Below are 14,451 nucleotides of genomic sequence, written 5' to 3'. Positions count from 1 at the left end.
AATACTCCTTTCATTCCACGCTAAGTGGAGCATTTCTAATTTGACAAGGGATTTTATGTAGTGTTGTTTCTATAAAGTAAGAGAGGAAAAGTGGAGATAAAATGGAGATAATAAAGTAAGAGAGAGTGATAAAAGTAGAGAGAGTGATGTTTCTATATTTAGAAATGTCATTTAGAGTGGGACATTCCAAAAAGAAAAATGTGTCACTTAGAGCATCCGCAGCGGTGAGCAGGACGGCGTCCGTTCGTGCCAGCGGCACGGCACCGCTGTCTGCTGCTGCGCTCTTGCCGCTGGGGCGGCGCTGCTCGATGCATCGAGCACGTCCGTGCCAGCGAGCAGCTGACGTGGCGCGTTCTGATTGGCCAACAATATTTCCGTTGAAAAATCAATTTTTTTTTTAAAATCGAAAATAATACCAAAATTTTAAATAATATATTTTCAGAATCCCAAAAAGCTGGCCGTTTTTTTACCATTTTTCTTGATTTTTTTTATTATCCCCAAAATCATCTATAAATACACACATTCATCATCCATTTTGCACATCAAATCATATCTCATTAATCTCTCATTCATATTTTTTCATACAACTTATATCTACATCTTCCTCTCTCACTCAAACCCTCAAATGGATTTCACCCATCTCATTGCGGAAGCGGAGCGCGAAGAACAAGAATACAATGAACAACATCGTGCCGCCTATGAAGCCTATGTCGCAGCGAATACCCCCACCCCTCCTCCTCAACCAACTAGATCAACTCGCCGATACATCCATCGTGACCGGGAGGGAGCCAACGAAAGGCTCGTTGCCGACTATTTTTCCAACCAGCCGCGGTTTCCGAAAGATTACTTTCGGCGCTGTTTTCGCATGTCAAAATGCTTGTTTATGCGTATTGTCAACACATTGTCCGCCCGTGTTGAATACTTTCAAACAAGTACAGACGCAGCTGGTCGGCAAAGTCTCTCGGCGTTGTAGAAGTGTACGTGTGCCATCCGACAACTTGCTACTGGGCAAACGGTTGACCTCTTCGACGAGTATTTGCATGTCGGTGAGTCCACTGGAATCATTTGCCTTAAAAGTTTTTGCGAGGGCGTTCGTTCAGCTTTCGGGGATGAATTCCTCCGGGCACCCACCACCGATGATTGCCAACGGTTGCTTCGTCGTCACGAAACAGTCCATGGTTTTCCCGGTATGCTTGGCAGCATTGACTGCATGCATTGGAGGTGGAAGAATTGTCCGACTGCTTGGAGGGGGCAACACTTAAGCGGCCACAAAGGCGGCGGCCTAACACTTATCCTTGAAGTGGTCGCCGACTACCGCCTATGGATTTGGCATGCATATTTCGGTGTTGCCGGATCCAACAACGACTTGAACGTGCTCTATTCTTCACCACTCTTCAATGATGTGTTGAATGGTGTAGCACCGGCGATCGACCACACCGTCAACGGAAATACGTACCACATGGGTTACTATCTCGCCGATGGTATCTACCCAACGTGGTCGACTTTCGTGAAGACGCTCAGCAACCCGCAAGACCCAAGACGGGTTCTTTTTGCGCAGCGTCAACAGTCCGCTCGTAAAAACGTTGAAAGAGCTTTTGGGGTCCTTCAAGCCAGATTCAACATTGTGAAGGCCTCGTCTCGGCTGTGGTACGTGAAAAATATCGCCGACATCATGTACACGTGTATTATCTTGCACAACATGATTATAGCCGACGAATGACCGATGACGGCTAGCTTTTACGACGAGGGTGAAGCCGGAAGCTCAACCGCGAGGTCTCCCCCACGCTGAGGTGTGCATACTACGGTGGGTGAGAGGATCGAAACAAGGCACACAATGCGCGATACCCGAACCCACGTTGAGCTAAAAGAAGACCTAATCAAACACATTTGAGCAAAATTCGGCCACGAGTAGTGGTTTTTTTTTTTAATTTTATGAATTTAATTATGTAATTTTTAATTTTTAGGATTTAAATTATGTAATTTTTAATTTTTAAGACTTTAATTATGAAAATTTTAATTTTTAGGTTTTTAATTATATAATTTTTAATTTTTTTGTAATTTGTAATATTATTCCGGTTATTTATTTTTAATGCATTTTAATATTGTGGAAATATTTTTATTTAAATTGAATAATAGAATGGTGAGACCCTTGAGCTTGTCCTTGCGGAAGAGCACGGATGTGGGTGTTGTGCTCTTGCCTAAAAGTAGGGAGTAAAAGTGGGTCCGAACCAACATCCGTGCTTGTTGGCAAGAGCACGGATGTGGATGCTCTTAGAGTGATATGGGGAGAGTATAGTTCTAAACAATTAAATACTATTGTAGTGAATTGAAGTAAAAACAATAATATTTTAAAACATATGACAATTTTTTTTATCGAGGTTCGACATAACATTCCAAAAATTAATGGATAAAGTAGAAGAAAGAAAGAGAAAAAATTGTGAAGAAAATTCCACTGATAAAAGTGATACTCCCTCCATCTCATTCAAGATGTGCAAGTTTCCTTTTTAGTTTGTCCTACTCAAGATGTTCACTTTCTATATTTGTAAATAAATCTCTCTCTCACCTCTCTTTATTATAATATTCAACTGCTTTTTTTCTCTCTACTTACTCTACCAAAAAAATTTTAATGGACGAACTAAACAGAATATGATCGAAAGAGGAAGTATTAAAGTTTATATTTTTTTATAAATTATTAATGCATTCAAATTTTGAACATTTCGAAATTATTTGTTATATTGTCTTTTCATTTTTAACTAAAGATAGGTGAAGTTGATAAACTTTTTCATTCTTTTTATTTTTTATTTTTCAATCCCATTACAAAATTTGTGAGTAAATTGCGTTAAAAAAAAGTGTGGGTCGAATCCATATATTTAATTTTAATCCATATCTTTCATAATAGTCCATCCTTATTTAAGATCATGATTAATACTCCTTTGTACACCTAAATTATAATGGATTTAAAAGATGTAGATAGGGACGGAACTAGAAATCGAAATGAGCCGGTGCTAAAATTTAACAATAAATACGCCAAAATGTGTGATGCTTTCATAATACTAGTATATCCATTTGCGATTACTTTGACTCGTTTCTAATAGTATTAAAAGGGTAAAAAAGAAAAAAATAGTGGAATGTGCGTCATTTTATATACTAGTACTAATTTTATACAATATGAGCAGAACGTGAAATTTATTTATCAAAATTAATAAAAGATAGTAAATAAATATGTATTTGGATAGACCAAAAATAAAATATGAGATGAATAATACAAAATATTAATCAATAATGTTATTATACAAATAAAAATAATGAAATTAAAAAAATATTAATAAATAAATTGATTGATATAATATGTTACTCCTAAAAATAATAAAATAATAAAAATAATAGTAAAATGTTAAATACTCCGTGTGGTAATTAATTTTGAAACATTTTTCAAGAATAACAAATATTAGTAATTTATTCCTAAACTAATAATCACACAAAACAAGAAATGTATACATATATAAAAGGAGAGTTTTGAAGATATTTACAAAACTGCCATTCTAAAAATAAAAATATAATTCAATTAAAATTATTTTTTTAATATATAGTATTAACTACGTTGTAACGGCCGGCTGTTTCAAAACTGATTAATCACTATGAATTTGGTTTCTCGCTAGTACATTAAATTTTCTTTTTGTTTTCAATCAACACTCATTAACATAGGGATTAATATAGAAATGAGAAATTTCTATAGAAATATGAAAAGTGAGGAGTCATTTGAATTAAAGAGACTCTTAGCATGAAACAATGCATGCAAACTCTCTATAAATACTCTTCCCAAAACAATTCTTGTATCAAAATTCCTCTACGACTCATGTGATTGGAAGAAGAGGTGATGCAAATCGGAAAGATGAATTTCGTTTGTGCGTGGAGCATAGTGATAGATCGAAGTGAAGTGGAGGTTGGGAGAGAGACAAAATAGAGGCGTATTGATTTAGGGAGATTCTTTAACCTAATAAATTTATATCTTAGTAATGGTCTTTTTATGTTGCTCCAATTATTTTATTGAATAGTCTAGACTAGATGATTACTTTTTAATTGTTTTAATAAATAAATTTGATTACAAATAATTTATGAGTTTAATTTATTGAATTGTGTTACTCCATTTAATAAAATTATCTTTTATGAATTAATTTATTTAATTGGCTTAACTTAAATATATTACTACATGATATATTATGAATTTAATAAATTATTTAAAATAATAATAATAATAATAAACATACTCCATAATATATAAATCCTAAAAATAAAAGTTACAAGTAGGGCTGGGGAAAAATATCGAAAAAATGATATATCGCTCGTATCGTATTGAAAAATATCGAAAAATTATCAAATTTTCGATATATCGTAATTTTCGATACGATACGATACCGTATCGTAAGTTTTCGATATGATAACGATATGAATTTCCTTATATCGTGATATATCATTTTAAATCGAATATATGATATATATCGATATTTTCGATATATCGTTTTATATCGAATATACGATATATATCGTATATATCGAAACATATTGAAATTCAATACATATTAAAATTTAAAATTATAAATATATATAAATCCATTTAATTGTACTTGGTTGTGTTGTATTTTGATTATGGAGATAAGAACACTATTAATTTTATTGTGTTGAAGTTTTATTAATTTTTGTGTGAATTTTAAGTTTTGAAATTATAATTTTCGATATATAGGTATTCGAATTTCGGTACGATATATCGAAATATCGATACGATAACGATATTGATATTATCCATATCGAAAGTTCGATATATCAAAACTTTCGATACGATAACGATATGAAATTCTTTCATATCGATATTTTCGATACGATATACGATACAACGTTTTCGATACGATATACCCACCCCTAGTTACAAGCCAAATGGTATGTTAAATTTATTTTAATTACAAAAGGGGTACGTATTGAATCAATTATATATTTAATTATTTATGTAAATATCTAGAAAATATGTTATTTTTACGCATTGAAGTCTTGCCAAAAAATAACGGCATTTACCATCAGAGTACCAATTTAAATCATCATGGAGATGGGTGGGATTGAGTTGATTGGGTTGGAGGGAGCGAAATTCGTGACACAAATTGTGGTATATCGTGGGGAAGGAAGAATGAATTCTCTTGGAAATACAGAAAATGGAGAGATTTATGGGAATGAGTCTATACTCTATAGACTATAGTGCTCAAACGGCTAATTTGAATGGAAGGTCAAATTGAACGCAAAAAAAATTATTTCAATTTTTTAGTCATGATCGTGAATTACCGTTATATTATTAGTGATTGAATTATAAAATTATAGCTACAATTATTATATAAAAGAAAATAATTTACAATGGACTACGCCAATACACTTCAAATATCTTAAATTTAAATTTTATTAAGTTATTGATATTGTAGATATTGACTAATCATAAAATAGATATAAATAGTTTAATTAAACTATCATAATGTTAATAATAAGGCAAAATCACCAATCAATATATTTGTGTGTTATTTTTTATTTCTTTGATTGATTTTATATTTTTTAATAATTGTTTTTTATTTTTTATATTTATGATTTCAGATTTCATACAATAATATTTTTATGAATTTATAAAATCATTTTACAATATAAAATAAGTTTAAATAAAAGAAAATGGATCTAGTGAGATTTAAAGGTTATCTTTTTGTTACCGAGGTCATAATTACTTTTCAACACCCTCATTTCTCTTCCCTCAATCTCTCTCTATTAGAGCATCTCCAACAAGGAAAGGTAAATGAAAGAGGTATATCATCTATTTACCTCCTCAAAAAGTGAAATATACCCTTTCAAAAAGTAACACATTCCAAAAGAAAAAATGTATATAGAAAGGTAAATGATTTTTTAAAAATAAAACAATACTACAAAATGCATTAAAAAAATATAAAGTGTAATACTTTCTCAAATATCTCCTCTCTTGGAGAATGATTTTTCATGAAAAGAAGACAAATATGGTAGTTATAAGATTTTACCTCTCCAAAGATACATTTTCAAAATGGGAAAAGGTATAATACATTCTCAAATACCTCGGCCTGCGAGTGGGTTTCGCAATGCCGACGTAATAATTCATTTTTTTATAAAAAAATCGAATTAAATAAAAAAAAATTAAAAATTCAAAAAACGGTAATATTACCGTTTTCGACCGTTTTCTTTTTTCTTTTTTATTTTTTACTCTATAAACACTCCTATTTCATCCTCATTTCACACACAAACACACATCTAAACCTCTCAAATCCTCTCTCTTTCCTCTCCAATTTTCATCTCAAATCATCTCTCTTATTCTTCCCCCAAATTTAATCGATCTAATGGATCCATATGAGCAAATGCGTCGAATAATGGAAGAATCACTTGAAGAAGATCGACGCCGGGAGGCGCAGAAGCCGCGCCACCCCAAAGACGCTCCCGGACTTACATCCATCGTAATCGGGAGGAAGTCGCCGCAAGGTTAGTCCGCGACTACTTCAGCGATAACCCGGTGTGGGGAGATATCTACTTCCGTCGCCGTTTCCGCATGCGGCGACCGCTATTTCTCCACATCACAAATACATTGGCGGCCCGGGAAGAGTTCTTCCAAGAAAGGTTCAACGCCATCGGCCGTCCCAGCCACACGACGTTGCAGAAATATACTGCAGCAATCCGTCAGCTTGCGACTGGACAAACGACGGATGTGTTCGACGAATACCTCCACATTGGAGAAAGCACCGGGATAATGTGCTTACTCCAATTCTGCAAAGGCGTCCGGGCAGCCTTCACCGACGAATTTCTTCGGAAGCCAAGCACGACATATTGCCAGTTCCTTCTCCGCCTTCACGAAGAAGTGCACGGATTCCCCGGGATGCTTGGCAGAGTCGATTGCATGCACTGGCAATGGAGGAATTGCCTGGTGGCGTGGAGGGGTCGTACACGAGCGGCCACAAAGGCACCCACCCCACCGTTATACTCGTGGCCGTTGCCGACTACCGGCTATGGATCTGGCATGCGTACTTCGGGGTCCCCAGCTCGAACAACGACATAAACGTGCTCCACCAATCCGACCTCTTCGCCGAAGTTTTGGATGGTAAAGCGCCGACCATCAACTTTACCCCCAACAACCGGTGCTATAAAATGGGGTACTATCTTGCCGACGACATCTACCCGAAGTGGCCAACCTTCGTGAAGACGTGCACCAGGCCTGTGAACGCAAAGCAGGCGCTTTTTGCGCAGAAGCAGGAGGCTGCTCGGAAGGATGTGGAGCGAGCGTTCGAGGTTCTCCAAGCGCGCTTCAACATTATCAAAGCCCCGGCTTGTACGTGGTTATGGAGAGCATGGTCGACATCATGTATACGTGCATAATCTTGCACAATATGATTGTCCAAGACGAAGGACCCGAGGCGGGAAATTGGTTCGACCCTGAACCCCCCGGAAGCTCTACCGCAAGTAGTCCGCCACGCAGTGGAGTGCATCCGTCTATACAAGAACGGTTGTCTATTCGGGCAAGGAAACGTGACTCTTCCGCCCACACCCAACTCCAAGATGATCTAATGGAGCACATTTGGGCAAAATTTGGCGGAGGAGATTATTAAATTATGTATTTTTAATTTTTTAGGAAATTATTAAATTATGTTTTGTTTTACGAATTTTATGTTGTAAGTTTATTTTATTTAATGAAGTGTGTTTTTATTAATTTAATTTGGTTGGAAATAAAAATAAAAAATGAAATTGAATGAATAGTAATTTAAGGGACGGTTAAGGGACGAAGGGTTGCAGGTTCCGTCCCTTAGTTAAGAGATGGAGTAAAAAAGTACAGTGAGACCCATGAATAGTAATTTAAGAGACGATTAAGGGACGAATAAGTGACAGCGTTGCGAATGGCCTTAGGATCGTATCATTCTCCTGCAAGCTTTCTAATCTCTGTAAAAAATAAAGCACAAAATCACTATAGGCGATTCCAAGAGGACGGCACCGGCCAAGCCGCCACTCCAGCGGGGGCTTGGCCTATGCTATATTCATCCCTGGATGTAGAGGTAAAAAGGTATACAATGGAGTACAAAATATAAATTTATTTAAAAATAATATATAATGTAATATTACTATTTAAATAAGTATATGGAGTATAGAATTATCCTAAAAAATAATTACATTATATAAACCTTAAAATAACAAGAAGAAAACGTGTATAGCTTAAGCATGATACATATCATTAACGTATCATGGATGAGATTCGATTACCATTATCCACGTACGCCTAAATCGATTTCGCAAGATTATCAACATTGACCTTTAACACAACTTATAAATAGTTGCATCACTCCATAATCTTTTTGCACTCCATAATCTTTTTGCTGCTCACTGGTTTAATCTCTTTCCATCTCTCTATGTTTTATGTTTGTTTAGGTTTTTCATGTGCGATTTTATTCTGAACTTTAGCCTGCTAATTTTTGTGTTATTGTCTTAATTTTTGTAGGATTTACGGATATGACTTTCCAGAAAATCTACTACTCACTGCGAGATCTTTTTCCGATGGTGATTTATTTTAAATGCAGACAATTTATTTTAAATGCAGACATAAATAGGCTGATTGAGTTTTATGATTCTGATTATTTTAAATGCAGACAATTTATTAGTATTTAATGATAGATATTCTGACTATCAGTTTGTTAGTTATTTCTAAATTTGCTCTGGTTGTTTTTCACTTTTCCCCTACTTAGTAGTTTCTTTAACTGTTGAAAGGTTGATGATCGAGCTCTTAGGGCTGTTGCCATCGATCATATCAACGATGCTGATGCGGCTGTTGAAGCAGTGCTTGAGGAGATAATTCATTTCTTCACTGAAAGATCTGCACCAACTAGTCCTTTGACTTGGAGTGCTATTGCGGGCGAATCATCATACGGTGTGTAGTTTTATTGTTTGCATATTCTTCTCTACATATATATTGAAGTGACTTGCCTTGCTGTTTCCTTCAACTAATCTCTAGTAGCTCATGCTGGTGCAATGCAGGTAGCTCGTCTGTGAGAACAAAGTTCGCTGATCAAGCTGATGATGATCATAGTTTTTTTGTTAGTGGAAAGAAAGAATCTTCCGGTTGTGCTGATGTTGGGCTAAGTGAATCTGTTGGTGATGCAAGTGCAGGGCATCTTGATGTGGAAACTCATGATGACATTCATTCTCAGGCTGAATCACTGGTGGTGGTAGGTGAAACTAGAGGGGGAACTTGTTGTATTGAAGTTTTGGAAGACTCTCAAACAGAGAGAACAATTACAGCAGAAGATGAGACTTCATGTAGTAGTAATGCACAGCCGAAGATGGATTGCTTTCAGCAAAACAAAGATGATGCTGATGGGATTGCATTAGAGGTGGAGGCGTCTGACATCGATGGGAGTGATTTAGATGAATATGATGAGAGTGGCATAGATGATTATGATGAGAATGAAGATGAATATGATGAGAATGGAGACGAATATGATGAGAATGATTTAGATGAATATGATGAGAATGATTTAGATGAATATGATGGGAATGAAGATGAATATGATGAGAATGAAGATGACGAGAATGAAGAGGAATATGATGAGAATGGAGACGAATATGATGAGAATGAAGATGAATATGATGAGAATGATTTAGATGAATACGACGGGAATGAAGAGGAATATGATGAGAATGAAGATGACGAGAATGAAGAGGAATATGATGAGAATGAAGATGACGAGAATGAAGACGAATATGATGAGAATGGAGACGAATATGATGAGAATGATTTAGATGAATATGATGAGAATGATTTAGATGAATATGATGGGAATGAAGATGAATATGATGAGAATGAAGATGACGAGAATGAAGAGGAATATGATGAGAATGGAGACGAATATGATGAGAATGAAGATGAATATGATGGGAATGAAGATGGATATGATGAGAATGATTTAGATGAATGTGATGAGAATGAAGATGAATATAATGGGAATGAAGATGATGAATATGATGAGAATGAAGATAATGAATATGATGAGAGTGATTTAGATGAATCAAATTTATCCTCGTCTACTACTAACAGTACTTCCAGTGAGGAGCACCTGATTGTTTTAGATAAATCAGATTTATCCTCGTCTACTGACAGGGCTTCCCGTGGGAAAAACATGAGCAATACTCTTGGAGCGGTGAATGAAACAACCTTGAATTCTTCCATGTGTAGTCAACATGGTACTAATATTGATAACTTGGAGGAAATCATTGCAAATGCAAGAAATAATAAGGTATCAGCATTACAACATTCTCATACATCCGAAACATTTAGATGTCTTTGATTAACCTTCTCAACTTGTTTTTCAATTTGATGTGACTTAATATTTGATATTTACATTTTTCAGAAAACATTGTTCATGGAAATGGAGTCTGTCATCAACTTGATGAAGCAAGTGGAGGTGAAGGAGCATGCTGCAGAACAGGCCAAAACTGAAGCTGCAAGAGTGGAGATGGATTTGCAGAATGAGATTAAGGAGCTGAAAATAACTATCAAACATGCGAAGGAGTCAAATGACATGGTTTTAATCCTTTTATTGGCTTGTATAGCATAGTTTTAAATGTAAGCCATGGTTTTAACTTTTTCATATTACCTCTCAGCATGCAGGGGATGTTTGTGGTGAGAAGGTCATCTTGACAACCGAGCTGAGAGACCTCCATACTCGCTTGGTTTCCCTCTCGAATGACAGGGATAAATCACTTGCAGATCTTGATGAGGTGAGTTTTTATACTTCTGTACAAATATCTCCTGTGAATTCAATGTTTGTTTTTGAAGAAATAGTTAACTAAGTAATATTTTCCAAAAATTTGCTGCAGATGCGTCAATGTTTAGAGGTTCGACTAGCTGCTGCTGAGAATGAAATAGAATCTGCAGTGGTGAAAAGATTTGAGGATGAAAAATGTGGAAAGCTATCCCTTATTAAAGAGAAATTAATTATGGAACAAGTGGTACAAGAATCAAAGAACCTGAGACAACAGGCTGAAGATAATGCTAAGGTAATAATGAATCCCTTTAGGATGTTTGTCTCACCTAATTACTACTTGGTTTGAAGTCTTCATGAGAATTGAAAATTGGACAAAATTATGTGTTATGTGACTGTGAATTGGGAGTTTCTGTCAAGATTCTCAAAGGCTATATTTGTTTGGTTTCTTATTGTTAATTCTGTTACTGCTGCATCGCAGTTACATGCGTTTCTCGTGGATCGCGGGCAACTGGTAGATACGTTACAGTAAGTTGCTTCTTTTATGTTAATGTGTTGAATCCTTGTTTTCCAAGAGTAGTTTTTCATTTCTACATCAATATCATTTCTTCATATAACATTTGTAGTCATGATAGATCTTTAACACGGCCAGGCCAAATCACTCGACCGCCATTTTAGCATATACGTTTAAAACCTGTAATGCCTGGATAAGTTAATATGAATGCTGCTAATTTCATCATCTACACTCTCAATTTCATCATTGATCACATTTGATGGCTTTCTTTTCCTTGTATTGTGTCTGTCCACAGGGGAGAAATAGCTGTTATATGTCAGGATGTGAAGCAGCTAAAGGAGAAATTTGACCAGCGTCTTCCGCTTAGCAGATCACTTTTCTCCACTCAGACGAGCTTCCTCTTAGCTTCTTCGAACTCATCCTTGAAAAGCTCGGTCCAAGATCAAGTGGAGGCCGTGGCAGTCAGAGATGATGACCGTTTGGAGACTGGAGATCACAAAAAGGACCCTGAAGACGAACTAGCTAGTGCAGACCCCAAGGCGCTTGCAGAAGACGACGATGGATGGGTACTTTTTTGAAAGCCTAATAGAGAGAATAATGTCCATTCTCTCTATATGTTTTAGTAGGACCTTGGCTCTTTTAAAACCATCTTATTTAAAATCTTTCTAGCTATCTGAATGTTAGTATTTTTTTATTTTTGGATTTTGGATTTTTGGCTTCTTAAAATGTGAATTATCTCTGCTTTTCTTCTGTTTTGTGTCAATTTGTTTCTGCATCTACATATCCAAATCCAATTGATATTACAAAGTCATCTCAATCAGAACTCAGTAAATAGTTAAATGTAACTCAAAATACTTAAATTGTAACCAAAATATGGTTCCTTTTTTCTTTTACATTGACATATATATGTATGTCCAAGCCATTTGGATTACACAGCCTGCATAGCTCAAGAAAGTAGCAACACAATCTTGGTCATGCTAATTTAATGCTCAAAACTAGTGTTAATTTACGAAAATCAAGATCACAAATATGAGCCTTGAGAAAAAAAAAATAGTCATATGATCTAAACCTATTGTGTGTTGTGTATATTTGCAAGAACACAAACTCTTCATTCATGCCAACACAATAGAAGCACTGTGCATCTCCATATGATGTAAAGACGAGCCTTGTGTTCCCTCATTTGCTTCGAACAACGTTGGACCGATCTCTGCTTCAAGTTTCTTGATGGGAAGACTGAATATGCAGCCATGTTTTTGTCTGAAAAAAAGCCTTGAATGAAGAAGTAAGAAGTTGAAGATTCTTGAAGTTTTTTGCAAGTGGAAATGATGAGTTTGATGAGATGCTTGTAGTGGCTATATATATATATATATATATATATGAATAGAGGAAGAGTGGAGAGAGAAGATATGGAAATTAGAAGTTGTGGTGTGTGTGAAATAGTGGCCCTTGTTGTAGGGTTGAGGGGTTTGGGTGCATTCACCTCATGGAGAAAAAACATTAAGATGACAAATCAAAACTTGTGGAATTTGTCTGCATGCATGCCCTACTAGAAAATGACCTATTATCAACTCCTACATGTTGAGGGACATATTGTTCCCCTTTTTTATGGATATATGTCCTTGAATAAAGGCAAAATTTTTTTGGAAATAAATTAGCTGTATCTTATGGAATATGGCAACCTATTTAATTTGTTTGGAGTGAATGAGGGGTTGCAATTATGTACTTGCCTAGAATTTTAGATTTTTCCTCTCGAGATTGCAAGTATTTCATGGATTTGAAGTCTTCTTTCTGTTGGGGGCGAAAGTGAGTTACGTCGGACAATTTATGTTATAGTATTATACAGTAAAACTATTTGGAAAATTTTAAAAAATTAAATAAACCGTAATTTAAGATAATTCGGTAGTTTATGATTAATGATCGACTTCGTTCCGAAATTTGTGAATTTACAAATTGTATTCTAATTTTAAACCGTGATGTATATAGAATCGACTATTAATCTTAATATATATTTTTTAATTATCTTTTACCCGATGAAATCGAGTCAACTTGAGCTTAAGTAGACATGTTTATTGATTATACGATTTGTCGAATATCTATGTTGGATTTACACATATTTACGTTATGTTTGAAAATATACCTAATTTGCCCAATATATGCTCCAAGTAAACCTAAACCATTTTAAAATTTATAATAGAGCACGTAAAATAATAGGGAACAATATGAGGCACAACGACAAGTTTAATTTGTAGATTTGGAAAGGTGTATGCAAGTTTGATCTAATGACGTATACTATATTGCCTTAAAAACACCCGACCTCTTCATTACTAATACCATTAGTTAGGTTTTAAAGTATTAAAAAATGGGATTCCACTTGCAAGTATTTGGATATGATTGACCAATAAATATTGTTGTTGTTACAATTGTTTCTTAGCAATACCTTATTTTTTATGTGTTAGTTTTGGGGTTCATGCAGCTGACAGGTTAGGTACAAATTATTTGCCCTTACATGGTATGTAGCCTATGTATAATGCATTTTGTTAAATATAGTTTCTTTTTGTCAATTGTCTCGTGTATATCATTTATAAGTATGTGGTATGTGAATACTTGTATTAACTAGGTGGTGTGTAAGAGTAAGACTCATCCCAATAATCTTAATTATGATTATATTTAAATAAGTTTTGAAAATGACTAATGCCCTTGATTTGAAAACATACAAATCCCAACAGCTCACATGGCCTTTGATTAGAACCATTAAATCATAAATGGGCCACACAGCCCACGAGTCGAGTTGACAGAGAGATACCACTATTCAAATCTTTACATTTAAAACGGCGTCGTCACGTGCAACCAATATTTGATTATATCCTCTCATTTTCCGACAAACCCTAGTTTTTAGCCTCTTCATTTATTTTGTTTCTTCATTGATTTTTTTTAGCCCCTCGTTATTGATGTCTTGATTCTTCACGCAATTTGACTTTAAATTGATTCAAATTGTAGCCATTAGCTAAAACTAGACTTTGAAGCTAAGAGTGAAATGTTTAATAATCATGCGAAATTGATCGATATTGTTGTGTATTATTATCTCCGTCCATAAAAAATAGACTAAAATTAGACGAATTCTAAATATGAAAACTTTTACGTAGATACTAG

General features: G+C 35.0%; 1 protein-coding gene across 1 annotated transcript; it reads left to right on the top strand.

Moving 5' to 3' along the window:
* The first annotated feature begins 8,403 nt into the window (after positions 1-8,403).
* LOC121760413 (kinesin-related protein 4-like) lies at positions 8,404-12,033 on the top strand. The gene is made up of 9 exons (XM_042156090.1): positions 8,404-8,415; positions 8,528-8,586; positions 8,794-8,953; positions 9,061-10,319; positions 10,434-10,607; positions 10,687-10,803; positions 10,903-11,082; positions 11,269-11,315; positions 11,597-12,033. Exons 2-9 carry the CDS (start codon positions 8,539-8,541, stop codon positions 11,877-11,879), a joined length of 2,268 nt encoding a protein of 755 aa, XP_042012024.1. The 5' UTR covers positions 8,404-8,415; positions 8,528-8,538; the 3' UTR covers positions 11,880-12,033.
* The last annotated feature ends 2,418 nt before the right edge of the window (positions 12,034-14,451 follow it).

Source organism: Salvia splendens, chromosome 13, assembly GCF_004379255.2.
Source record: "Salvia splendens isolate huo1 chromosome 13, SspV2, whole genome shotgun sequence".
Lineage (NCBI taxonomy): Eukaryota > Viridiplantae > Streptophyta > Magnoliopsida > Lamiales > Lamiaceae > Salvia > Salvia splendens.
Note: the sequence above shows the minus strand (reverse complement) of the source record. Positions and strands in the feature narration are given on the sequence as shown.

Excerpts from the sequence above, each read along its gene's own strand:
- LOC121760413 (XM_042156090.1), top strand. The coding sequence starts at position 8,539 with ATGACTTTCCAGAAAATCTACTACTCACTGCGAGATCTTTTTCCGATG. Across the intron at positions 10,608-10,686 it reads CGAAGGAGTCAAATGACATG|CATGCAGGGGATGTTTGTGG; the intron begins GTTTTAATCCTT and ends ATTACCTCTCAG. Across the intron at positions 11,316-11,596 it reads CAACTGGTAGATACGTTACA|GGGAGAAATAGCTGTTATAT; the intron begins GTAAGTTGCTTC and ends GTCTGTCCACAG.